Here is a 23,266-nt window from a genome sequence, read left to right as displayed (position 1 = left end):
ACAAGACAAATTAAGACTCGGTCAAATGGAGTATCCGAAAATTGCCACCTCAGCCCAAGAAGTGACATCCTCTTACAACGGCAGAAACCTTGAAGACCATCTCTCCAACGATCTATTAAAGACTTCGCCTATAAATAGAGCTCGCGGAACAACTGCAATCTTAATCGATTCGAAGACATGCATTGACTTTAATAAATTGTGGGTCCCTTTCTCCACTCAACTAATAAAAATACACTTTTTCTTAAAACCCGTGTTTTGCCTCCTAGGCCAACAATTAGTAGACGGAGAGAATATTTAATATTACTAAAATTATTACGATTAAAAATAATTATAAAGTTATGTTATGGTTGGATGGTTGGGGTGGTCATTGATAAATCAACAAAAATAGAGGTTATTGGATTGAGATGAATATTAGTGATATGAAAAAGAGATAAATTAATTAAATCTTAAAGATGGTTGGATGGTTGGATTATGGTTGATTGTTGGTTGCTGATAAACATAGTCTAAAACAAATTGATGAAGTTGAGGGTACTTATGTCTTTTTCACACATCCGGTTTCTCCTAAATCTATAGTCGGAAAAAACCCAGTTCGAAATAGCAGCAGCATTCTTCCCCTCCGCTCCCCCAAATCCCTCTCTCTCACACCCAAATTCACAGATAAGAGAGAGAAAGTCGTACATGCAGGGGATTCTCGACAATGATTGCAATTACCTCCGCCGAGTTGAACTACCTCATCTTCCGTTATCTTAACGAATCTGGTAACTCTCTCTCTCTCCCTGCGTGCGGCTCCATTCTTGAATTGCAAACTGGGTTTCCAGAATCATCATTGAAATTAATTTTTGGTGCAAATCAATCAACATACAGGATATCACTATTGTTAATATTGGAGTAAGCTTTCGTTTCTCTTCCAACCTGTTTTTTTGGGCGGGGGGTGATGGGTTGCTGGAGTGATTACATATGGTGGCACAATTAGGTGCTTGTCTTGAATTCAGATTTTTTTGCAGCCCAATTAACTTCTTATTTAGATTTTTGGGTGGGTTTGTGCTCGTCATGGACCATCTCAGAGGAGTGGAGCTTGATGTGAAGGTTTAGGAAACATGGTTTTTGGTTAGGGACGTAGCAATTGTCATTTTTAGGCTTGAAATACCGTTTTGAATTGAAGATATCAGAAGTTATAGTCATGAAAATTGTAGGAAGAAATAATGAAGTCTGTGTAAGTCTAAATAGAGAAAATGATTCCTTATGCTGAGATGGTAAGAGAAATATACTTATTTGTAGGGGAACTGTACGAATTGAGCCTTTAGAAAGAAGTTAAAGTTGCCAGTTCAACAAAGCATGCCTTTCTTATTATTTGAATACCGAAACCAGTCATACAAAGGTTCATCTTGTTATTGATATTGCAAGTAAAGGTCAGTTTTCTCTTATCCGGAAAGGCATTCTTGCAAGTAAAAGTGAGTTTTCTGTTATCCGGGAAGGCATTCTTGCATGCTCAATGGCTTGATCGGTTGATTTTGTGGAAGTCTCTATTGTCCAGTGTCTAGTGTGGTTGTGCATATCTGTAGAGCATACATATCATTTTCTATGCATTATGTCTTGGACTGACCTTTCTGTCTTCATTAATCTTGCCTTTATTATATTGACAGTCTGTATCAAGCAATAATCCTGTGTTGTAGTAGTATTAATTATGTATAGTTCGTTGGAGAATGAACACTTTGTAACTGAAATTTCTTGGCATCATTAACTTTTATTTGGATAATTGTTTTCAGGATTCACACATTCTGCATTCGCTTTAGGATATGAGGCTGGGATTAATAAAAGTAACATTGATGGCAACCTTGTTCCACCTGGGGCTCTCGTTACATTTGTTCAGAAAGGAATTCAGTATCTTGAACTAGAAGCAAACTTGACTAGCGTAAGAATGCCATACTGTTGAATCTCTGTATCTAGAGTTATATGTTTCCCTTGTCTCTGAATTCTGTGCTGATTCTTTGACATACCCAGGATGATTTGGAAACAGATGATGATTTCCAGTTCCTACATCCTTTGGATCTAATAACAAAAGATGTGGATGAACTTCAAAGGATTATAAAAGAGAAAAAAGAAAATATTCAGAAGGATAAATCTAAGGGAAAAGAGAAAGAAAATGTTGAAAATGGCCGGGAACATGATCGCAGACTTGCAATAGAAAAAGAAAAGGAAATTGCAAAAGAAAAGGAGAACGAAAAACAACAAAGAGAAAAAGAAAAAGAACGAGATAGGGAGAGAATGGAGAAAGAGAAGGAGAAAGAGAAGGAGAAAGAGAAGGAGAAGGAGAAGGAGAAGGAGAAGGAGAAAGAGAAGGAGAAGGAGAAGGAGAAAGATAAAGAGAAAGGCAAAGAAAAGGAAAAGCCCTTTGAGGATGCCAGTGATGTTAATCATATGGGCGATGAGATTAATGGTAAACTTGAGGAGAATGGAAATGATGGAGGTAAGATCCATTTCAGCTTTTTTAACATACATGCACTTGCCCTGTGATGGTGTAACTTAAAAATCATTCTTGAGTGATTGGATCTTCAGTTTCTTGTTGACTTAATGTGCACGGTCTTGCAATTCGTATCTTTTCAAGAAATGTAACTTATTTTGTACTTATCTCTAGGGCCAGAACCAATGGATATCTGCCCTAGTTTACCTTCCCTGCCTTGTGAATTCCCAAATAGTGATGTAACAGTTTTGCAAGGTCACACTTCTGAGGTTTGGTCATATTATTACGAAATTCATAATCTCTATTTCTGATAGTCAAGAGGAACTATGATGGAAATATTGTATAACTATGGAGCACGCCTTGCTAATGCTTCTTTACATTCACAGGTTTTTGCATGTGCGTGGAATCCTACCGGTTCACTTCTGGCTTCAGGGTTAGCTTAAACTCCAAATATTACTTATTTCTAGAATGACTATGTTCACTTTCTTGGTTTTTTGCATTTTATACCTCTCTATTTTCCCCCTTATATGTCAGACATTCCTAGTCTTCTTCAAATATTTGAGATGTTGCTCTTTTATTTGAACAATCTATGTATTGGGTCTAAACCTAGCCTTCGTTTATGGATTCCTGCCTGGCCGTGCATTGAAGAATTGTTTACGATTGTTTCTGGCAATGAGCTATGGCTTACCTAGTTGTTGGCTTGCTATAAGACTGGTGATAACGCTATCAGTTTTCTGGTATTATGACCAATAGCTAGTAAGACTAGGCCGAGACTATGTTCTTCTATGAACAACTTAAGTGGGGTTTAAATCTCATCTGGCACAACAAATAATGAATTGTTTGAAGCAATAATAATTGAGCCTATATCTGAAGATAAAAAAAGAAAAACTACAAACTGGAGAAAACATGTGGTTGGTAATTTAGAAAGGGAAGAGTCTGCTGTCCTGCTGGTGCATTTTGTTGTTTTATATTTAAGAATTTATCAGTATATCTTTTCAAGAGATATCTCCAGCTTCCATTTTCCCTAGAAAATGACCTTATATCACATTCACACTTGACCAATCACTGTCCTCCCAGGCTCATCCCTTATGTGTTGTTTGCTCTTTCTTTGTCATTGGCCGCCAACAAGAAGAATTGAGGTTTCTTAGTGGTCTATATACTGTACCTGGTTATTCAGGTATCCTCACAAACCTTGTGTAGGAACTGCACAAAAGGGAATGAAACACTATGGCATACTTAGATATAACCAAGGAATCTGATGAAACCAGAGCTGACATATGATCTCTGGAGCTTTCTTGCATGTGTAAAACTGTGTCTTGTCTAATGGATTCTTGAATGTTTAGAACTTTTAAGCGCATGATGAGTAGCCCCACAATCCGACATGTAATGCACTTGGCTTTCAACTTTCTTGTTAGGAGCACTTAGTGCATGACAGCTTTCTCCGAAGTCGTCATGCATGTTAGAGCTTCATGTTTCTTTGACATCTATGCAAACAATACTTTAACATTGGCTTTTCCTCTTTAGTACTTGAATCTTCATACTCTTGGCATTTGATAGCGCTTGTTGAGTTGACTGAATTAAGGTGATGGCTGGTATGCAGGAATGGAATGGATTTTGGAATGGAATGATAATGGGAATGAAATGGAATGAAATATAGTATTCCTATGGTTGGTATTTACAAGGAATGAATTGATAGGAATGAAATAAAATTAACACAATATTATTATTATTATTATTACTACTACTACTTTTATTTATTATTGTTATTATTTATAATAATATTATTTATTTATATATTTTTTATTATTTATTATCATTGTTTTAGTATTATTATCATTTACTCCCTTCGTCCCTGAAATAAGTTCCTTTTTTTTTCTTTCTATTTTTGGACAACTACCCCACCACTAATAATATTTTATTTATTCTTACTTTTCACTTTTTCACCACTCCCAATACTAATTATAATACTTTTTCACATTTTCACTATTGCCAATACTAATTATAACACATTTTTCTCCACTATCAATACACTTTACCACTTTTCCTTAAAACTCGTGCCGTCCCCAAAGAGGAATTTATTTCAGGGACGGAGGGAGTATTATTTTACTATTAATATTATTTATTATTATTATTATTATTATTATTATTATTATTATTATTATTATTATTAATTTTACTATATTATATAATTACTAAAGTTGTTTTATTATTGTTATTAAAATTATTTTATTATTTTTACTATTATTATTATTATTTATTATTATTATTATTATTAATTATTTAATTAAACAAATAAACTTTTATTATATAGTAATCTCATATCCGTGGGAATACATAATACCATGGGAGAGGGGAGGAATGGCTAATCCCATATGCATGAGAATAGGCATTCCATCGGGAATGGTGATTCCCATTACAAAATCAGTACCAGCCACAGGATTGGGAATGGACGCAGGAATCACCATTCCATTCCCATTCCATTCCTGCATACCAACCATGTCCTAAGGTGTTTATATTGTCTCTTCCACAATGTTCTTGTGGAGATCATGACTTAGGTTGATAGTAATGTTCTAATATTAATATCTTATATGTGTTGTATCATGCATGGATTCTTTTCCTTTTATCATGTTAATAGAAGCCCTATGATCATTATGGCTATTGCTTGATAGGTCTGGAGATTCGACTGCTAGAATTTGGACTATTGATGGGCCATCTAGTTCCAATACAGAGAATGGGCCTTTCAATGTCGTACTTAGGCATTTCAAGGGTAGAACAAATGAGAAAAGCAAAGATGTGACAACGCTCGATTGGAACGTGAGTGTTTTATATGCAATTTGGTGTTTATTATTCAATTTCTTCATTCATTTCTCTCTCCGTGCTGGATTTGGTCAATCTGATGCATAAAAAGAAACATGAACTATCTGTAGATTGACGGAACGCTGCTTGCTACTGGTTCTTATGATGGACAAGCAAGGATATGGAGTAAAGATGGTTAGACTTCCTCATAATGTTATTTGTTCAAACTCATGCCTCTTTGAAGCTTGATCTGCCGTGTTAATTTTGAATTGTGACCAAAACTGTGTTACTTCAGCATATGATATCTTTGATAAAGGTTGATTTCATGAACCTATTCATTGCCTTCTAGTTGATATTTTTGTGCTTGAATTTCCTTTTCTGCTTCAGACTTCTTTGCCTGTTTTTGTTGATTTATGTAGTATCAGGAAAAAATAAGATTGTCTTGTGCATATCTCTTAGCTTTGCACATGGAAGGCACTCTGTCTTGATGTTTCAAGCATAAAATGTCCAAATCTCTTGAGGAGGTCTAGTATTAGTTAAAATTGTTAATTAAAAAAAAATAAACACAAATAAAGTGGAGGCTGGAAGTTGTGTTTGATACTTTAAGAAGAAATATTGTTAAATCAGGGAGTGGAAACCATTGAAGAGAAAAGTTTTAGCTTAGTGCTTTACTTGCACATTTGGTGCGATTGGCAACCAACAATGGATCTACTGTTATAGTGAGGATCACACCTCAGAAGAGAGTGAGTATGAATTCTGGCCCTTTCTCTGGGTGAAAATCTGCTCAGACAGGATTGGTTCCATAAAGTTGGAGTTGCGAAGATTTACTTATTTTCAAGAAAGTGTTCCATCTTACTATGTTTGAAAATATAATTTTTAAAGGTTGCCACACTTAAAATGGTTTTTTAATCAAGTTATAGAATGAACAAGATAATGACATTCAGATGGACTAATTGCAAATTCATTATAGTGAAATTTTGGAAAACATTTGTCCTTTATTACAATAGATTGGAGACCTTGTTCACATATCTGGAGAACATAATGTTGATCTTGTAATGATGCCATACAGTTAAAGGTTGCATGCACGCACTTAGGTGTCTAAGCAGTAAAGTTGTGAGTAGAATAGTTCTTTTAGTATCTTAAAAATGTGTATATTTATTGTACAATGTTAAAAATGCTGCAGTTTTGCATATTCTAGAGTTCTATATTTTGAGCTCTAATGATTATTGAGATACACTCTCATCTCACATGTGCATAATGTGTGTGCTCTCTTTTCTTCCAGGGGAATTGATCAGTACACTAAATAAACATAAGGGACCTATCTTCTCCTTGAAGTGGAACAAGAAAGGAGATTTTCTTCTTAGTGGAAGTGTCGATAAAACTGCTATTGTGTGGGATGTTAAGACAGGCGAATGGAGACAACAATTCGAATTTCACTCAGGTGCTTTGGTATCCTTTTATCCACTGTTCTGCTTGAGTTTGTTCTCTTACATGTTTCTGCAGATGAAAGCAATTTCGGGAAACATTTGGTTCCTATTCCTAACTTGTATGATCTTTTCACTATATATTTGCTTGCAGCTCCTGCCCTGGATGTTGATTGGAGAAACAATTTTTCCTTTGCTACATGCTCGACCGACAGCATGATATATGTTTGTAAAGTTGGAGAGAACCGGCCAATCAAAACTTTCTCAGGGCATCAGGTTCCTTTCAATTATTACGTTTATCACCACTTTTTACCTGTACTTGACATGTTCCATCATTTGGAAGAGATAAGGTTACATTGACATACAATTCCTTGTACTGTGTGGCCATCTAGAAGGAGCAGTCCCTTATTTGAGGACATAAATTGTTGGTAGCTTAAACAGCATAGTCATATCGACCCCCTTGATAAATGTCTAAACGGGTAGGATAATAGACTAGTTTTGAAATCGTAATTACATAAATAATCTTTTTGGAAAAAGTGCAGCCAAAAATCTTGAGAAGGGAGGAAACGGTAGGGCATGTTTGAAGGAGTTTTCTTAATGAAGACATCTTGAAAATTAAACTCTCTACACCCAACCTCAGTAACTTTGAGTTCCTGCATGTCCTTTTATTGTCTCTCCTATCTCGTACATTTCCTGAGGGCTTTAATGCTGAGCTCTCTTCCATAATTACATTGTTAATGACTCCTACCAGACGATTCACTCATTAGTACTTTAGTTTTACTTTCTACAACTTCATTTGCATTAACACTTGAATGTGCTTCTTCAGGGTGAAGTCAATGCTATCAAGTGGGATCCCACAGGCACACTTCTGGCCTCATGCTCTGATGATTCAACAGCAAAGGTTACACGATTTTGACACGCAATTTTTTATCAGCTAGAAAAATCAAATGTTAACAATTGTAACCCAATGACTTGTTTTTATCTGAATTCTTTTTTTTTTTTTTAAGTCAACCCATTTTTATCTGAGTTCTAGCTTGGTATGTTACTAGTCTTTTTGTATCTTAACCTTTGTGTAACTGAAAAAGAAGAAGAAAATAGGTATATTTTTCAAGTCTTGTCTTCATTATTTTAGTCATCGCATAGTGAATAATTGGTCCTATGTTATGTTTGATTGTAATGCAGATATGGAGTATGAAACAGGACGCATGCTTGATTGATTTAAAGGAACATTCCAAAGTATGGCAATCTTTTTCTTTCTTTTTTCTTTGTGTTTTTCCCTTTGTCTGTGGATTTGAGTTGCTAGTGCATGGATCCTATTCTTCAGGAGATATACACTGTCAGGTGGAGTCCGACAGGGCCTGGGACCAACAACCCAAATCAGCAACTGGTGCTGGCAAGGTGATTATTCTGCACATCTATTCAGTGATTGTGTACTGATTTAATTTCAGGTGTTTTCATTTTAAGCTGGATGCCTGCTTTACTTTCTTGTTCCTTATCATATATGCAGAGTCCTAAGAACATAAAAATAAAATAAGGGGATCAAATTACAAGCAAAAATATTGAGTGAACTGGAGGTCTAATTTCTAGAGAGAGAGAGAGATTTGAGAATGTGGCGATTGTATGTAGGAAAAGGCCAAGATGGCAATTTAGGATACACCATGCTGCCTGTATTCTGTGTTTGAGAATACGATTGCCTTTACCCTAAATCGCAGTGTTCTTTCTTTTTTCTATGCCTTTCTCAAGTTAGTTTGTTTTCACATTCACTGCTTCTCTGCAGTGCCTCGTTTGACTCAACTATAAAGCTGTGGGATGTGGAAGCTGGACATCTTTTGCACAGCTTAGATGGCCACAGGTATGCGATGAGAACATTAAGCCCTTATTGATCATATAAGATGATATTAGGCTTTTACAGATTATTCTCTTAATTTATTGTTAGCAACAGATATATATACCTCATCGCCATGGTTCCATGATTTTAACAACCCCTCCCCCCCCTATATATATATAGTGTGTAACACTTAGTGATTTTCATCAATGATCAATCCAGGGATCCTGTTTATTCCGTTGCATTTAGCCCAAATGGCGAGTATTTGGCAAGTGGATCACTAGATAAATGCATGCATGTGTGGTCAGTGAAAGAAGCAAGGATTGTGAAAACATTCAGCGGAAACGGTGGGATATTCGAGGTTTGCTGGAACAAAGAAGGTGATAAGATAGCTGCTTGTTTCGCAAACAATGTTGTGTGCGTGTTGGACTTCCGAATGTAGAGACAGATAGTTCTACAGCATTCTTTGTGCATTCATGTCCTAAAGCCTTACTTTAGATGCTGACTTAGTGTAGGCCTCAATCTTTTATGGATGTCGCTATTATATAACCTTAGAATTTCAGAAAACCACCAGGCCAATGTAGAATGCTGTGTGGTTCTTGTGCACAGGTTTTTTTTTTAAATGTATATTAGCATTAATGCCTCCTAATACGCTGTCGTCTAGTGGGATATGGGATTTGATTGACTTGGTAGAAATTCTTAATTGAGGACTATGGTTTGCATGATCTTGACTTAATTGATTTTTCTCTTGATCTTGTCGACTGCTAATTTCTTTTTGGAGTTTCTTACTTTGCGGTCGATTCATATTGTAAACAATAAATAATTGAACTTGTTAAGTGTAGTTATAATTTTTTGAGATGGTATATACTCCCTCCATCCATGTAAGAATTTTCTAGGAGAGAGTGACACGGGTTCTAAGAAAAAATATTGTTGAGTGTATTGAGAGTGGATAAAAGGTAGTTGAGTGTATTGGGAGTGGTGAAAATGTGTTATAATTAATATTGAGAGTTGTGAAAAATGAAAAGTAAGAGGATTATAATTGGTGGGGTATAGTCCAAAAATAGGTAGTAAGTTCTTTTATGGACGTCCCAAAAATGAAAGATAAGAAGTTTTTTTGTGAACGGATGGAGTATATCCAAATTCATGATCAGTGACATTGGTATTATTGTTTGTTTGTGTTTTGGATTTGGTTATGAATTTTGTAATATATATCTTGTTTCACGTGCGATTTAACAAATGTTTTTCCCTTTGTTTAACTATTATATAGAAGCTACATGCTTTAGAATTATTTTCATTGGAAAATGCAAAAACATGCTCGTACGATACAAAAGAAAATTCAACCAAATAGAAAAAGGTTAAGCCCACGTTTGATTGGATGTTTTTAGAGGTTGGAAAGTGATTCAATTAATTGAATTCATTACTTGTTGTTTGGTTTGGGAATGAGTTAACCATTACCCTTACTTGAGAGTAACACAATCACCCAATTTGTTACCCCTCAAAACAGAGGGGAAATAAAAGAAAAAGAATTTTTTATTAATGATTCATTTTCATTGTTAAACCAAACACTCAATAAAAATAATGGTTATTGTTATCATTCCACTCCTTTATTTGATTTCATTCGCTTTCCATTCCTCTACTTGAACCAAACGAGGACCAAGAAGGTAAAAAAATAAACTCAAATTGAAAATGTTAATCAGGAATGGAATCTCGTAGGCTACCTTGACCTCTAAATCGAACGAAATAATTTCTGTTTTGTTTTTGGTCATTTAAGCATTTTCCAAGTTATATAATTTCGATTTATAGTTAAATACGTGTATTAAATTAATAAACAAAAATGATACTATGCCTTTTAGGTAAGTTAATAATTGTAATATGTGTATGATACTCTGGCAGATATGGAAAGACCGAAATGCTGTGGTCTGGAAAGCCATTTATCCGACACCGACGCGGTCGGTGGCCTTGGCTGCGAACTGCCGCGCTGAGTGGCGCTTTTCCCGGAGTTCCAGAATTTCGGACGGGGTTTCTCCTTCTTCAGCTGCTGTCTGCATGGGTTGGCATCAGATTCAAGCAGGCTCGATTCTTTGTGGAGTAGATGCGGCCTTCTTTAGGGAGGATGATGCCATGGGGTTGGGGTTAGTTATTCGAAACCATGCAGGGGACTTTATGATTGGGAAATCTATGAAAGTGGCTGGTGTTCGCAGCGTGGATGAGGGAGAGCTAATGGGCATCAAGGAGGCTCTCTCTTGGATCAAGGAACAAGGCCATGTGCAAGGCATTGTGGAGAGTGATAGCAAGCGAGCCATTGACGTTATAAGATCGAGGGCAAGAAACTTATCGGAGATTGGGTCATTGCAAACTCTTGTCGAGAAGAACTCATAACGCTCCCTGGTTTTATTATTCGCCATGTTAAACGTGACCGTAATGTTATCGCGCACCATTTCGTGAGAGCTGCGAGAGATATTGATTCACATCATGTTTGGAATGAACCTCCGGCCTTTGTGGTGGGTCATCTCCATCATCCATGTTCTTGTGATTAATAAAACTATCTCTTGTCTTCAAAAAAAAAAAATTGAAATATTTTAATATATAATTAGTTGAATACGCAGTTTAAATTAGTAAAAGCCAAGTTTATCAATTTTTCTTTGGTTGGTGTATATCTAGTGGATATAAATTCAGACATGGAAATGGTGCAATTAAATGACTTTTAATTCATCATTAAGATATGTATTCTGTATTCATTAGATTAATCATATTGAATGTGTCAAATATAAAATGTAGTAAACTTGATTGGATTTATTTATCAAATTATAAATATAAATCCTTAATCGAAGTGATGTTTTTCCAAACTGAAACGCTGTGTGCTCCCAAAGACATTAGTAAAAAAGATTTTGAGTATATTAATGGATAATTCAGTGTCCAATATTTCTCTTTCAAGTTTTAGGATTTTAGTATGCAAGTTTTTTTTAATTATTATTATCAATAATAGTTTCCTATTTTTCCCTATCGTAATTTGAATCTCCGACCTAATAATTGGAAGAAAAACATCTTATCAATTAAATGTATTTCATTGTTATTTTAGGATGTAAGTGTAGCATCTAATGGTTTCTAGCATCTAGAATGTGTGATACACATACAATTATAAACATTAGGTATATTTTTGCACCTTAAGAAGCATAATTTATCAAATTGTCAACAACAACAACAACAACAACAACAACAACAACATAATAATAATAATAATAATAATAATAATAATAATAATAATAATAATAATAATAATAATAATAATAATAATAAAAATAAAAAGAAAAAAAAGAGCAGCACATAATGAAAGAGCATGTAAAGAATCTTATTGCCATCAAGGAAAACTTTCAGTAATGTTACAAATGTCAATCATTCTAAGATGGTAATTATTGTAAGCTTGAATGAAAATCCACATTTCATCGACAATGCAACTAAAAACTGCTATCAATCTAAACAGCAGTTATATGTACGTACAACTCAAACCCTAAACTTCATCTTCGAACAAGGATTCTGGTACTTCCAAAGGCGGAGACAGAGTTGACACACATTTGAACTGTTGCAAACACAATAATTTCAAATGTTGGTTTAGCAATCTGTATTCAACAACTAAAACAAATCATGAAGTAGAGGATGTATATATACATACCTTGTGTTGCTTGTATTTCTCCCGGATAGCAACTAGTGTGCTTCCTCTCCTCTTCGACTGCAAGTCAAGAAGGATGCCTACACATTCTTTTAAATCGGATGCTTTGTATTTTGAATATTGCTGCAGAGCTGAGTTCTGTAGGAATCAAAACATTTAGTTAAGTACGTACGACAAAACAAACAAGGTTCAACTCATTCTATAATCCATCTCAAACGTGTAAAACATGTACGTACCCAGGGATGTAGCTTAGGATGGAGAGTGAATCTTGAGAGTAATATGACCGAGGCAGCCACCAATGAAGGCAAAAACTTCAAACATTCGTAATCGAGCAAACTCAACTCAGCTAGGTAGCAACCTAGGAACTCCAACTCCAAGTTGTAGCTCTGTAAAAGACAACATAACAATCAGAACAACATATTACCAATATGATAGACAACAAAAACAAGTGTGTTCAAATTTTCACACATAAGCTCACCTCATCATCTCCTTGAGCAATCCTAGTGAATCGACTGCAATTCAAACAAGAAACCAGCAACCCTTCAAACTAAAGTGACAATGCAACAAGTGATAACAAAACATGAAAAAAATCTTTACCGGAGAAATGTCTTTGTAGTAGGACTTCCCATTTCAAACTTGAGAGATGTGAGCACATCGGACTCCATCTTCATCACCTCTTCTCTAGTATACGTGTTATCAGTGATGTAACAGAAGTCTTCCACGTGTGCAGGATTGATCTCCTCATATTTGCTGCAAATCACAAACAAACACAAAAGCATCTCATCACAACACATTTTCTCAATGAAAAGATGCAATGCAATCCATCTAGTCCTCACCAGGCAATGAGCATTGAAGAAACTCCAAGAAGCTGAAGCCTTTGCCTGGTAATAACATTCGCAGATAAGAATCTGTCAATATATGACACTGTTAGATACAACGTATCCGATTGAAGTCTGTACTCCTCCGCAACCTCCACTAACCAATCCACCAAAATCCCTCTCATGTTTGCACTCACATCTCTCTGAACTTTCTCGATGTAATCTAAAGACGGCCTTCTACTCGGCTCCTTCTGCACCATCAACTCACACTTATTACTAAGTTAAACAACCAAAAATCAAAACAACACACTCCATTATTAAAGCACTAAATCAACTCATTTCAGAAAATCCGCATTTCTTGCTGCTATATTGATTATTAAAACCGTCCAATAACAAATGGAAAGTAAACAAAGTAAAGATGCAAAAATAGTACTCCCTCCGTCCTAAACGAAATGTCCCATTTCTTTTCGGCACGGAGATTAAGAAATGTGTATAAATAGATAAAGTGGATTGGTGGAAATTATTTAAATATTAAGTATAGAGAGGGAATGTATTGCCAAAAAATAAAACATGACATTTCGTTTGGGACAGCCCAAAAAAGAAAACAGGACATTTCGTTTGGAACGGAGGGAGTAGTAAAAAATATGTCATCACGTCCTTCGAAATCGTAACTAAAATCCCCAATCAATTCAAGAAACAAACCATGGAAATAAGCTTCTATAAGATCTAATTTCTTTATCCTTCCATTCAATTATATAAAGAATGCAACTCAAATCAAATTGAAACTCACCTCCATTTTGTGAAGATATTGATATATATCGGAAGCATAGGTTGCACACATCTGCGGGTCATCAGATTTTTCTTCCACATTGGAGTCAAAAGCCTTTTCCCCTTTCCTGACATTCCTCTTGGTCTTGGGCTTCGTTTTCTTCTTATCAACCCCATTCGACTTTCCATCCAAACCTAGAACGTTCTGAATCTCACCCAATACCACTCTCTTGTTCGTGCTCCGCTGCAGCGTCTCCTCCGCAGCTCTCTTCCTCGCCGCCAAGCGGGTGACTCTAACGCAGTTTTCTTGTTCCGCCATTGTTAGTTGCAAGCAATGTCAGAGTCGAAGAAAGCTAGCCCCAGCTAGAGAGAGAGAAAGAGGTTGATGCAGTTGTGATGAGAGTGGCGTGTGGAGAAGAAGGGGTTGCAGCAAATAGGAGATGGAAATGAGATTATAAGCGAATAATGCCGCCATTGTTGTGTTTTCAAAAAAATTGAGGGCGCCACGAAATCTTGAAATTGAAAATGAAGAGGGGTTTTGGGTTTAATTTTTGGTAATCAAAATCAAGAGCGATAAATTTTGACCGATTTTGAAATTTAGGGATTTTGGGATTGGAGGGCCATGAGTTTCCCGGTTCTTTAAGTTTTGGGTTTGTTGCCTTTGTTTATTATTTGGTGATTTATTTAATTTTAATTCTCAACCTTACGAGTTTTAATAAAAATAATTGAATAGATTGTAAATGAAGAAAGAGTTTCATTTAAAATATTGTGTTAATAATAATAATTGATTATTCTTTTTCTTCACGATTTTTTTATTGTACTTATATTGTTATTCGGACTAAATTAAATCTCGTGATCATAAGGGAAAACCTCAATGCTTATAACTGAGCGTGCTCCTGCCTTGACAACTTTGATAATCTCCTTCCGTGCACGGTTAGATGACTCATTTAAGAGCATCCGCAGCGGTGGGTGCGATGGCCGGATCGAACCCGGCCTATCGCACCCACTGCCGTTGCCGCTCCCGGGTGTGAGGGGGGGCGTTCGTTCGCACTCGAGGCTTGTGGGAGCGAAGGCGGGGGCGTGTAAACACGCGCCCCTTTCCGAAATTAAAAAAATAATAATAATTTTAACGGTCATTTGGCCGTTGCCTTCAACGGTCTTCGGCCGAATTTTTTTTTTTTTTTTCCTTTTTCACCTATATATATCCCCTTCAATCACAAACACTACATCCACCAATTCTCTTCAACTCCTAAAAAATGTCTTCATTCACCAATTCTTCCAACAATAATTCTTCCTCAAATTCTTCATCCGACGAAGAAGTTCATGTTGATCCCGCACAACTTCCTCCTCTTCCCGATCCTACTCAAGCCCCCGATTTATTTTTTATGAGATGTGCTGTGAATTTTATGCAAGTGGCAAGTTCATATCGGTTCGATCCACCTCCACCACGCCCGACGAAAAAGCGGGCAGTGGTTCGTCATGACCGTGAAGGTGGAGCCGAGCGCCTCCATCGCGATTATTTCGCCGTCGAGCCTGTTTATGGGCCACAATTCTTTCGCCGTCGATTTCGCATGAGCCGGGAGTTGTTTCTACGCATTGTCAATGCGCTAGAAGTCGATCCTTACTTCCAACAACGTCCGGATGCTGTTGGCCGGGTGGGCTTCTCCCCGATCCAGAAGTGCACTGCCGCTATTCGACAATTGGCATACGGAAATTCTGCTGATTGTTGTGATGAATATCTCCGTATAGGAGAGTCGACGGCGTTGGAATGCTTGAAGAAATTCTGCAAGGCCGTCGTTCGTATCTTTGGCGGCACGTATTTGAGGCGGCCAACAACTGCCGATGTGCAACGCATCACTACAATGCACGAAGCCCGCCATGGGTTTCCGGGAATGTTGGGGAGCCTAGACTGCATGCATTGGGGATGGAAGAATTGCCCCGTTGCTTGGCACGGCGCCTACACTCGAGGGGATCAAGGCGAGCCAACAATTATATTAGAGGCCGTTGCTTCACAAGATTTATGGATCTGGCATGCATTCTTTGGAGTCGCTGGGTCCAACAACGACATCAACGTGCTCCACCAGTCCACGCTATTCAACGATGTTTTAGCGGGGCATGCAGCGGCTGTGCACTTCCTCGCCAACAATTCTCACCACACTCGAGGATACTACTTAACAGACGGCATCTATCCGGACTGGCCGGTGTTCGTGAAGAGCTTCCAGTTTCCGAACGATGAGAAGAAGCGGAGGTTCAAGGCGATGCAAGAAGCTGCAAGGAAGGATGTGGGACGAGCTTTCGGTGTTCTTCAGGCTCGGTGGGGTATAATTAAGGGACCGTCGCGTTTGTGGAAGTCGGAGCAAATGAGTTCGATCATGTTTGCATGCATCATATTGCACAACATGATCATTGAGGAAGAAGGTGGAAATGCAAGTAATTTTGACGGTGACGACGGCGAGGGACCAAGTTCTACTCCTCAAACACAATTCAATTCCGGAGCACCACCGGAGTTCGCCGCCTATTTGGCACGGAATGCAAGCTTGAAGGATGCACGATTGCATGCTCGCCTCCGCGACGATTTGGTTGAGCATATATGGGCACGCTTTGGTCCAGTTGACCCGTAGTTCGACGGCTTTAAATCTTTCAAAAATTGGATGTTTTAAATATTTGTTGTTTTTTTAATTTTATTTGTAATGTTTGGATTTTTAGTTGAATGAATTTTATGTTGTTAAAATTGAAGTTGTTTAATTTAAATTGAAAAAAGAATAAAAGTAAAGAGAAAATGAAATTAAAATCTATTGCACCCGGGTGGATGCAATACCATTGTTGGAGTGGGTGCAATAGAAGTGGGACTCATTCTATTGCACTCACTATGGGTGCAAGCATTGTGGATGCTCTAACAAACCTCTCACAATTATTCTCACCTCCCGCCTCCCGATTCTTTTAGTTTAGCTTTGAATTTTGGTTTGTTGCTTTTGTTTATTATCTGATTATTTATTTGATTTAATTCTCGACGATACGAATAGTATATTAATCGACAAATAGTTTTATATGAAAGATAATACATTAATAATGATAATTAATTACTTTTTTATTCACAATAAAGAATTTTATTATGTATTGGATACCCATTTTAATAAAATTATAAAAATTATTCTAAGTGAAATACAAGTACAATTTGTAAAGGTGAAATAAAGGAGTCGCGAGCTACTCAAGATTCCCCTCTAACAAAGCTTTGTTCAAACTCGTTTGTTTAATGAACTAGCTGAGCCTGACAAGTGTTTCGAACTGAGCTTGCGAAATTTTATGTCTCCCCTTCTTGTCGCATCATAAAATAGAAATAAAGGCCAAGTAAAAAGTTAGTATTACTAAAGATTGAAGCTTAAAAAAATTATAACTATTGATTGAATAATCAACCCATAAGTTATTAACAAAAAATTGAAAATAAAATGCTAAAAGATACTCCCTCCGTCCCATTTGTATTGGCCGTCCCATTTTGAACTGTCCCAATTGTATTGGCCTCTTTCTTAAAATAGCAAAAATAAGGGCTCTTAAATGGGCAAAGTAAGGGTGCCTCCAACAATGATCCCAGTTTCTAGTTTCTAAATTGCCACATCAGCTTTAGAAACTCACCTACTTTTTTCTCTCACATCTCCTCCAACAATAAACCAGTTTCTTACTTTTTCAGGGTCCCACCATAATACACACTCCCTCTATATATCTATATATATATTTCTCAATTAATTTTATTTGTATTATTATTTATATACTTTAATTATATTTTAAATTAAAATTCTATATTTTAATTATCTAATTTAATAAAATAAATTAAATTTAAAATTCTAAATTACAATTAAAATTACATTAATAAAATTCATATTACATTGCAAAAATTAAATTACATTAATTGAAACTACATAAACATAATAATTCAAACTAATATTACTTAATTCTAGCTGTGAAAACAAATGAAAACAAAGAAATAAAAAGCTGTGACCGAAAATATTAAATCAATGAAAAGAAAAAATAATCAACAAATGTGTTCAACTCCAATCAGCCGCAAAATAAAATGGAAAAAGAAAATAAAAAGGCAAAAGATGAAGGGGGGCCCGCAATTTGTCAGAGTGAAGCTGGGTGCAATTTTGCACCTAGTTTCTTGGCTTCCAAATTGAAACTGGTTTCTTCACACTCCAACGGTGGTTCCCAAAAGTGGAAACTGGAAATTACCACCGTTGGAGGCACCCTAAAGCACTCATAAATAAAGGTTTTCTTAATCTCTGTGCCCAAAAGTAAATGGCCAATACAAATGGAAAGGAGGAAGTAATTATAAACTATAGTTGGATATAATGTATCTTAAATTCTAGTAAAATTAAGATAAACCACAAATATTGAAGTGAATAAAAGAATTGAAAAGGTTAAAAAGTTAATGGAGATGAAAGTAACACTAAAAAGCAGATAGAGGATCTTCAGCGAAGAGGCACATGAATATTCTATCCAAAACGAATTGCGCCATTTCACATCAATGTGAAACCATCAAAATCCACAACTTGAAATAACATGATAAACTCTTTTTTCTTTTCTTTTTTTCCACAATGTTAGGAATCCAATACGAAATTGAAATATAACGAGATAGAAAATCTTGAAAAAAAAAGGTGAAATGGAAGGAAACATGAAATTGTTTGAACTGCATTATGTAACATCTATAAAGAAAAGTTATACAACAAATGTAGCAGTAACTAAGAGAGTGAGAAGAGATCTTATTAGGATTGTTTGAATATTAATGTAGGAATCTCATCAAATATGATCTTGATTGACTGGTGTAAGCTGTGATAGATACAGTTCAAGAAGAGCTCGTTCTCTCGGCTGCGCCGTCGGAAAAGGATCATTTCCTGTCAAAATCAGGACACATGAAATAAACACACACACGAATCAAAAATTTGGTCCACACTCTCTACACCCAATAATACATAAGTCAACTAGAAACAAAGTGAATGATTTGAAACTTGCCATATAGGAACAACAAATCCACCCTAATTAAGTTTTGGGTCAATTGCCGTAAAATACTGAACTTTCATCAAATTTGATTTTGCATATAAACTTTGAAAGGCAATGTGGTAATTACTTAATTTTTATTAAAAATTCTGATTTTACAAATAGACTGAAAAAGTAGCATGATAATTACTAAACTTCCATAAAATTATGATTTTGCATACAAACCTTAAAATGTAGCATGATTATTGTCGAACTATTGATTTAATACTATGATTTTGCTACCAATCAAGATTTCGGCTTGCTGATATTGCTAGTTGAGTAATTGACGTGACATAATCGACAAAGGAATAAAACGACGAATGGAAAATCGCTATCACTATTCGAAATTATTCTAAATCATATTATTCGGCTAGCTATGTCAGTGGTAAATTTAGTCAGAATCTCGTTTAGAAGCATAATCAGATTAAATCAATAATTCGGTAGTTATTGTGCTACTTTTTAAAGTTTGTATGCAAAATTAGAATTTGGCGAAAGTTCACTAATTACCCCCACTGCATTTTAAAGTTTGTATCCAAAACTATAACTTGATGAAAGTTTAGTATTTAATTCTTAAGTTTTTGCCTATGTGATAAAAGCAGCAATGCCCAAAGTTGATCAAGCCATGGACAAACCTGTAGGGTACAATTCAGCCCACGGGGACAGGTTAACATCAATAGCCGGTCCGAATTCAGACCTCTGCACGTCGTCTTCGATGCTCCTGCTCGGGCTCAAGTGGTTGTAAACGTGCACGCTTGGAGCATGCACGAGAGTCAGCGACTGCGGGAGGATGCTCTCCATCCGTTGAGGCTGATCCCTACACACGAATCATCACACTATCAAGCAAGCTTAGAATTATTCAATCCATCAAATTAAGCCTATACTATCGAACATATCACACAAAGTAAACGACCCCCGACTGATTAATGTATAAATTGAGAGTAAGAACCTCATAGGGAGTAAGCCATTGGAGTCCAAGAAATTGAGGATTTGAACTTGTGGATCCCTCTGTGGAAGCCAATCCAATACATTGTCTGGATTTCTTGCACCCAAAACATTCATATCTGTAGTGTGTGAGGCATAACTCATCACCTAAAACAAAATGCAGATACATGAGACAACATAATATGTTTGAACTCACTCAATTAGAATATCAAATATGAAAATAACTATTTGCACAAGTTCAAGAAACCTGTGAAGTTTGGGCGCCAGGGGAGCTGTGCTGGTCCTGCAGAACATGCTGTTGAGAAGAACACAAACTCAGTCTAATGCACAAAACAAGATGTGAGACGACGATGAAGAAGACGAACAAAAAACATGCCTTTCGCAGCCTAATGTGCTTCAGATTTTCTTCAAGAACTTGTTCTCTATACTCAGCCTCACCCAATGTCGAAATCTCGCCTTCATAAATCCTACACGAATTCACATTTTTTTTTTCTTTCAAACTTTACACCCCAATTCACAAAATAGGAGGAAACAAGATTTTTGAGCAACCAATCACCTCAATTTTTTCTCTGCATCTTCAAGCTGGCACCTGTATCTGATTAATTCTTGCTGCATTTCCTGCAATTCAATCACACCTCGCAGATCAATTCTTGATCAAAAAATTTCACAAAAGCGATCATGGGAAAATAAAATATGCAATTTTGCAGACAAAAAAGAAACCAAACTCACCTCAACCTGAGTATGAATAATGCTATTGCTAGCTGGGCTGCATCACAAAAACAGAGGATTGTTAGGTTTATTAATCATAATTTCCCAAAAAAAAATAGAATTCTACCTTGTAGCAGCTTGATTGTATGTCCGATCCGCTTCAGATTTCAACTTTCCGAGGGCCCTTTCTAGGTACTGCAAATAATTTCATTAACTAAAAAATTAGTTTAGCCTAACTATCATTATCATACATCCAAATAATATAAAAAAAATAATCACGAAAACACAAATCTTGTATGTATTACTATAAATAGATTACATAAACAGGAAACATGTTACCTCCTGGTTATGTAGCCTGCATGGAGAAAAAAAAAAAGGAAGAAACGGAAAAGTTACCACATGAAACAAAATATGATAAGTCCACGATTAAATTAATGTAATAAAAACCCAATCTTGAAACTCCAATTGATTCTAATTTATCATACCTTCCTCTCTCATGCTCGGGAAGATTAACAAATCGCGCCATGACCTCTTCGATGCTGCAACAAAACAAACAAACTTCATCCTTAATGTATCTGTGTGTGTGAGAGAGAGAGAGAGAGAGAGAGAGAGAACCTTCTGTTTCCGGAGAAGATGCTAACTCTGCCAGAAGGGGAGAACATGATGAGAGCAACATCGACATCGCAAAGAACAGAAAGCTCATAAGCTTTCTTGATGAGTCCATTTCTTCTCTTGGAGAAAGTGACCTGCCTGTTTGTTGTGTTCTCGATTTTCTTGATCTGGAGTTTCACTCTTCCCATTAGGAATTAAATTAATATTACCACTATCTCTGAGTTGTATATATATACACACAAGAAATGAGAGATATCCGTGTCTGTGTGAAAGAAGCAAGAAATTGCATATGAAAAATGAATGATGAAGAGGGAAAGAGAAAGGGGGTGAGAATGAGAAGATTATGCAATGGGTTTTGGCGCTGTCAGGCCATCTGCAGAAAGGTGACGGGAGAGAGGGAGAGAGAAAGAAATCATATATATGGCGGTGTGTGTATTGGGTGATGAGAGAGAAAGCGCGCAGTTGGTTAGGGAAGAAGCAATTTTCAGCCACGTACCAATTGGGCTGTTAAATTTGCTGCTCATACATACCACCGTTGCAGTAATAATGCACTCCAACCTTTAAACAATTCAACTTTTATATCCATTATTATCTCTATTCCAAAATTTTATTTTACTTTATAGAATAGAGACGAGGCTTCTCATATATTTTTATGTTTTCTTTTTTGAATTGTCACTCCTACGAAGAAGAGGAATGCCAATATGAGTTACAATCATCACTTCATATTCATAATTATTTGGTTGTTAAAACAAAGTGATGTTTCTAGTATAAATTGATGGCAAAATCTCCTTCTCTTTTGTATATCTTTTTCAAGTGTAATTTTGATCGATGTTCTCAATGAAGAGTTAAGCGGTATTTGTAAATAGAATTCAGTATGGAATTCTTACATTAAAATATTCCATTCAAAAGCTGTATACATCATGCATCAAAATTTCTTATTTGCATCCGGAGTGCATGTATTTAATTTTAATTAGAGTACCAGGATGGTACTAGTACAAGTGTGTGATACACGTAAAAATATTAAATTTGACCATTTGAGTAATAAATATATATGTGCTAAAATTATATGAATTCTACCACAAATTTTTAAAAAAATATATTAAAAGATTTATTATCTTATAGCAAATACTCCCCACACATATTAAGTAAGGATATTATATATTCATGTGTAGTCAAAATTTGTTAGAATCGACAATTATATAATAACAATAGATAAATATGATTTTTCACATGACACTGTTAATCTTAAATTAAATATTTACTCCGTCCCATAAATATATATAGATGCTTTTAATATGATTTTTAATGAAAAATTATTTAGAGTATTAATATATAGCGGAGAAGGAGTTATATATTATGGGTATTGTTAAATAATTACAAGGATAAAATTGTGAAAAATATTTATATGATATAGTCCAAAAGTAGAACGTTCATAAGTTTGGGAGACGTACCAAAAACTCCCTTCGTCCACGATATGGTTTCTACTTTTGCAATTATGGTCCCTCTACAATATCATTTCCATTTTCATTTATGGGTCCACAAACTCCACTCACAAAATAGTATGACCCAAACTTCACTCACAATAATACCCTTTACTATTGATTACTTCCTCCGTCCCAATAAGCTTGTCCCATTTCTTTTGGGCACGATTATTAAGGAGAGTTAAATTAGTGTAGTAAAGTGTGTAAAGGAGTGAGGTCATATTGTTTGTAGTGTAAAATCATTACAAAAAATAGAAACATGACAATATTATTGGGATGATCCAAAAAGAAAAACGTGACAAGATTAATAGGACGGATGGAGTATTGTCTCATTTTCGATGGGATGGAGGGAGTATATAATATTAATTGTAACGAGGTAAAAGATATAAATGATTTTGAAAAAAAAAATATACTCCTTTTGTCTCATAAAAATATGGATATTTGTAAGTGATACGGATTTTGACAAATGTTTGATAAAAGTGTATTGTGAATGATACAAATGTTTTATTTTATAAATAAATAAAGATAAAAAGTAAAGAGATTGTAATGAAATAGTGTATAAAAATAAAAATATGTATAGTTTTGTGAGACGATCTAAAATGATAAAATGTTTCTATTTTTGTGAGGAGGAAGAAATAAAAATATGTATAATTTTGTGAGACGGTCTAAAATGATAAAATGTTCCTATTTTTGTGAGGAGGAAGTAAATGGTTTGGAATTTTGGATAAAAGAAATC

General features: G+C 35.7%; 4 protein-coding genes across 5 annotated transcripts; 2 read left to right on the top strand and 2 right to left on the bottom strand.

Annotated features, from left to right (window-relative positions):
- Positions 1 to 560: 560 nt before the first annotated feature.
- Positions 561 to 9,228, top strand: LOC131010763 (WD40 repeat-containing protein HOS15-like). Of its 2 annotated transcripts, none has more exons than XM_057938429.1 (14): positions 561 to 758; positions 1,767 to 1,912; positions 2,002 to 2,467; positions 2,636 to 2,730; positions 2,848 to 2,894; positions 5,131 to 5,275; positions 5,389 to 5,452; positions 6,540 to 6,698; positions 6,836 to 6,957; positions 7,508 to 7,582; positions 7,864 to 7,917; positions 8,006 to 8,079; positions 8,459 to 8,533; positions 8,729 to 9,228. In XM_057938429.1, the coding sequence occupies exons 1-14, from the start codon at positions 698 to 700 to the stop codon at positions 8,946 to 8,948; spliced, it is 1,803 nt and encodes a 600-aa protein (XP_057794412.1). In that variant the 5' UTR covers positions 561 to 697; the 3' UTR covers positions 8,949 to 9,228. The 2 variants fall into 2 exon arrangements, with proteins under 2 accessions (XP_057794412.1, XP_057794413.1); XM_057938430.1 differs by lacking the exon at positions 561 to 758 and adding an exon at positions 1,278 to 1,409.
- A 2,606-nt stretch (positions 9,229 to 11,834) lies between these two features.
- Positions 11,835 to 14,416, bottom strand: LOC131010761 (putative cyclin-A3-1). The gene is made up of 7 exons (XM_057938427.1): positions 13,782 to 14,416; positions 13,010 to 13,242; positions 12,771 to 12,923; positions 12,652 to 12,685; positions 12,410 to 12,559; positions 12,177 to 12,311; positions 11,835 to 12,083 (listed from the first exon to the last, which is right to left on the bottom strand). Exons 1-7 carry the CDS (start codon positions 14,076 to 14,078, stop codon positions 12,015 to 12,017), a joined length of 1,071 nt encoding a protein of 356 aa, XP_057794410.1. The 5' UTR covers positions 14,079 to 14,416; the 3' UTR covers positions 11,835 to 12,014.
- Positions 14,417 to 15,165: 749 nt separating this feature from the next.
- LOC131009822 (uncharacterized) lies at positions 15,166 to 16,380 on the top strand. Its single transcript, XM_057937228.1, has 2 exons — positions 15,166 to 16,078; positions 16,178 to 16,380. The coding sequence occupies exons 1-2, from the start codon at positions 15,166 to 15,168 to the stop codon at positions 16,378 to 16,380; spliced, it is 1,116 nt and encodes a 371-aa protein (XP_057793211.1).
- Positions 16,381 to 18,414: 2,034 nt separating this feature from the next.
- LOC131010762 (agamous-like MADS-box protein AGL104) lies at positions 18,415 to 21,441 on the bottom strand. The gene is made up of 11 exons (XM_057938428.1): positions 21,053 to 21,441; positions 20,923 to 20,976; positions 20,777 to 20,792; positions 20,565 to 20,632; positions 20,459 to 20,495; positions 20,286 to 20,347; positions 20,106 to 20,196; positions 19,977 to 20,024; positions 19,734 to 19,876; positions 19,420 to 19,601; positions 18,415 to 18,645 (listed from the first exon to the last, which is right to left on the bottom strand). Exons 1-11 carry the CDS (start codon positions 21,235 to 21,237, stop codon positions 18,551 to 18,553), a joined length of 981 nt encoding a protein of 326 aa, XP_057794411.1. The 5' UTR covers positions 21,238 to 21,441; the 3' UTR covers positions 18,415 to 18,550.
- Positions 21,442 to 23,266: the final 1,825 nt, after the last annotated feature.

This window comes from Salvia miltiorrhiza, chromosome 2 (genome assembly GCF_028751815.1).
Source record: "Salvia miltiorrhiza cultivar Shanhuang (shh) chromosome 2, IMPLAD_Smil_shh, whole genome shotgun sequence".
In the NCBI taxonomy this organism is placed as follows: Eukaryota; Viridiplantae; Streptophyta; class Magnoliopsida; order Lamiales; family Lamiaceae; genus Salvia; species Salvia miltiorrhiza.
Note: the sequence above shows the minus strand (reverse complement) of the source record. Positions and strands in the feature narration are given on the sequence as shown.

Excerpts from the sequence above, each read along its gene's own strand:
- LOC131010762 (XM_057938428.1), bottom strand. The coding sequence starts at position 21,237 with ATGGGAAGAGTGAAACTCCAGATCAAGAAAATCGAGAACACAACAAAC. Across the intron at positions 20,348-20,458 it reads TTATTCATACTCAGGTTGAG|GAAATGCAGCAAGAATTAAT; the intron begins GTGAGTTTGGTT and ends ATTGAATTGCAG. Across the intron at positions 18,646-19,419 it reads GGCTGAATTGTACCCTACAG|GAAATGATCCTTTTCCGACG; the intron begins GTTTGTCCATGG and ends TGATTTTGACAG.
- LOC131010763 (XM_057938429.1), top strand. The coding sequence starts at position 698 with ATGATTGCAATTACCTCCGCCGAGTTGAACTACCTCATCTTCCGTTAT. Across the intron at positions 5,276-5,388 it reads TGACAACGCTCGATTGGAAC|ATTGACGGAACGCTGCTTGC; the intron begins GTGAGTGTTTTA and ends AACTATCTGTAG. Across the intron at positions 8,534-8,728 it reads CACAGCTTAGATGGCCACAG|GGATCCTGTTTATTCCGTTG; the intron begins GTATGCGATGAG and ends TGATCAATCCAG.
- LOC131010761 (XM_057938427.1), bottom strand. The coding sequence starts at position 14,078 with ATGGCGGAACAAGAAAACTGCGTTAGAGTCACCCGCTTGGCGGCGAGG. Across the intron at positions 12,924-13,009 it reads TCTTCAATGCTCATTGCCTG|CAAATATGAGGAGATCAATC; the intron begins GTGAGGACTAGA and ends TGTGATTTGCAG. Across the intron at positions 12,084-12,176 it reads AGAAATACAAGCAACACAAG|TTCAAATGTGTGTCAACTCT; the intron begins GTATGTATATAT and ends TGTTTGCAACAG.
- LOC131009822 (XM_057937228.1), top strand. The coding sequence starts at position 15,166 with ATGCAAGTGGCAAGTTCATATCGGTTCGATCCACCTCCACCACGCCCG. Across the intron at positions 16,079-16,177 it reads TGTTCTTCAGGCTCGGTGGG|GTGGAAATGCAAGTAATTTT; the intron begins GTATAATTAAGG and ends TTGAGGAAGAAG.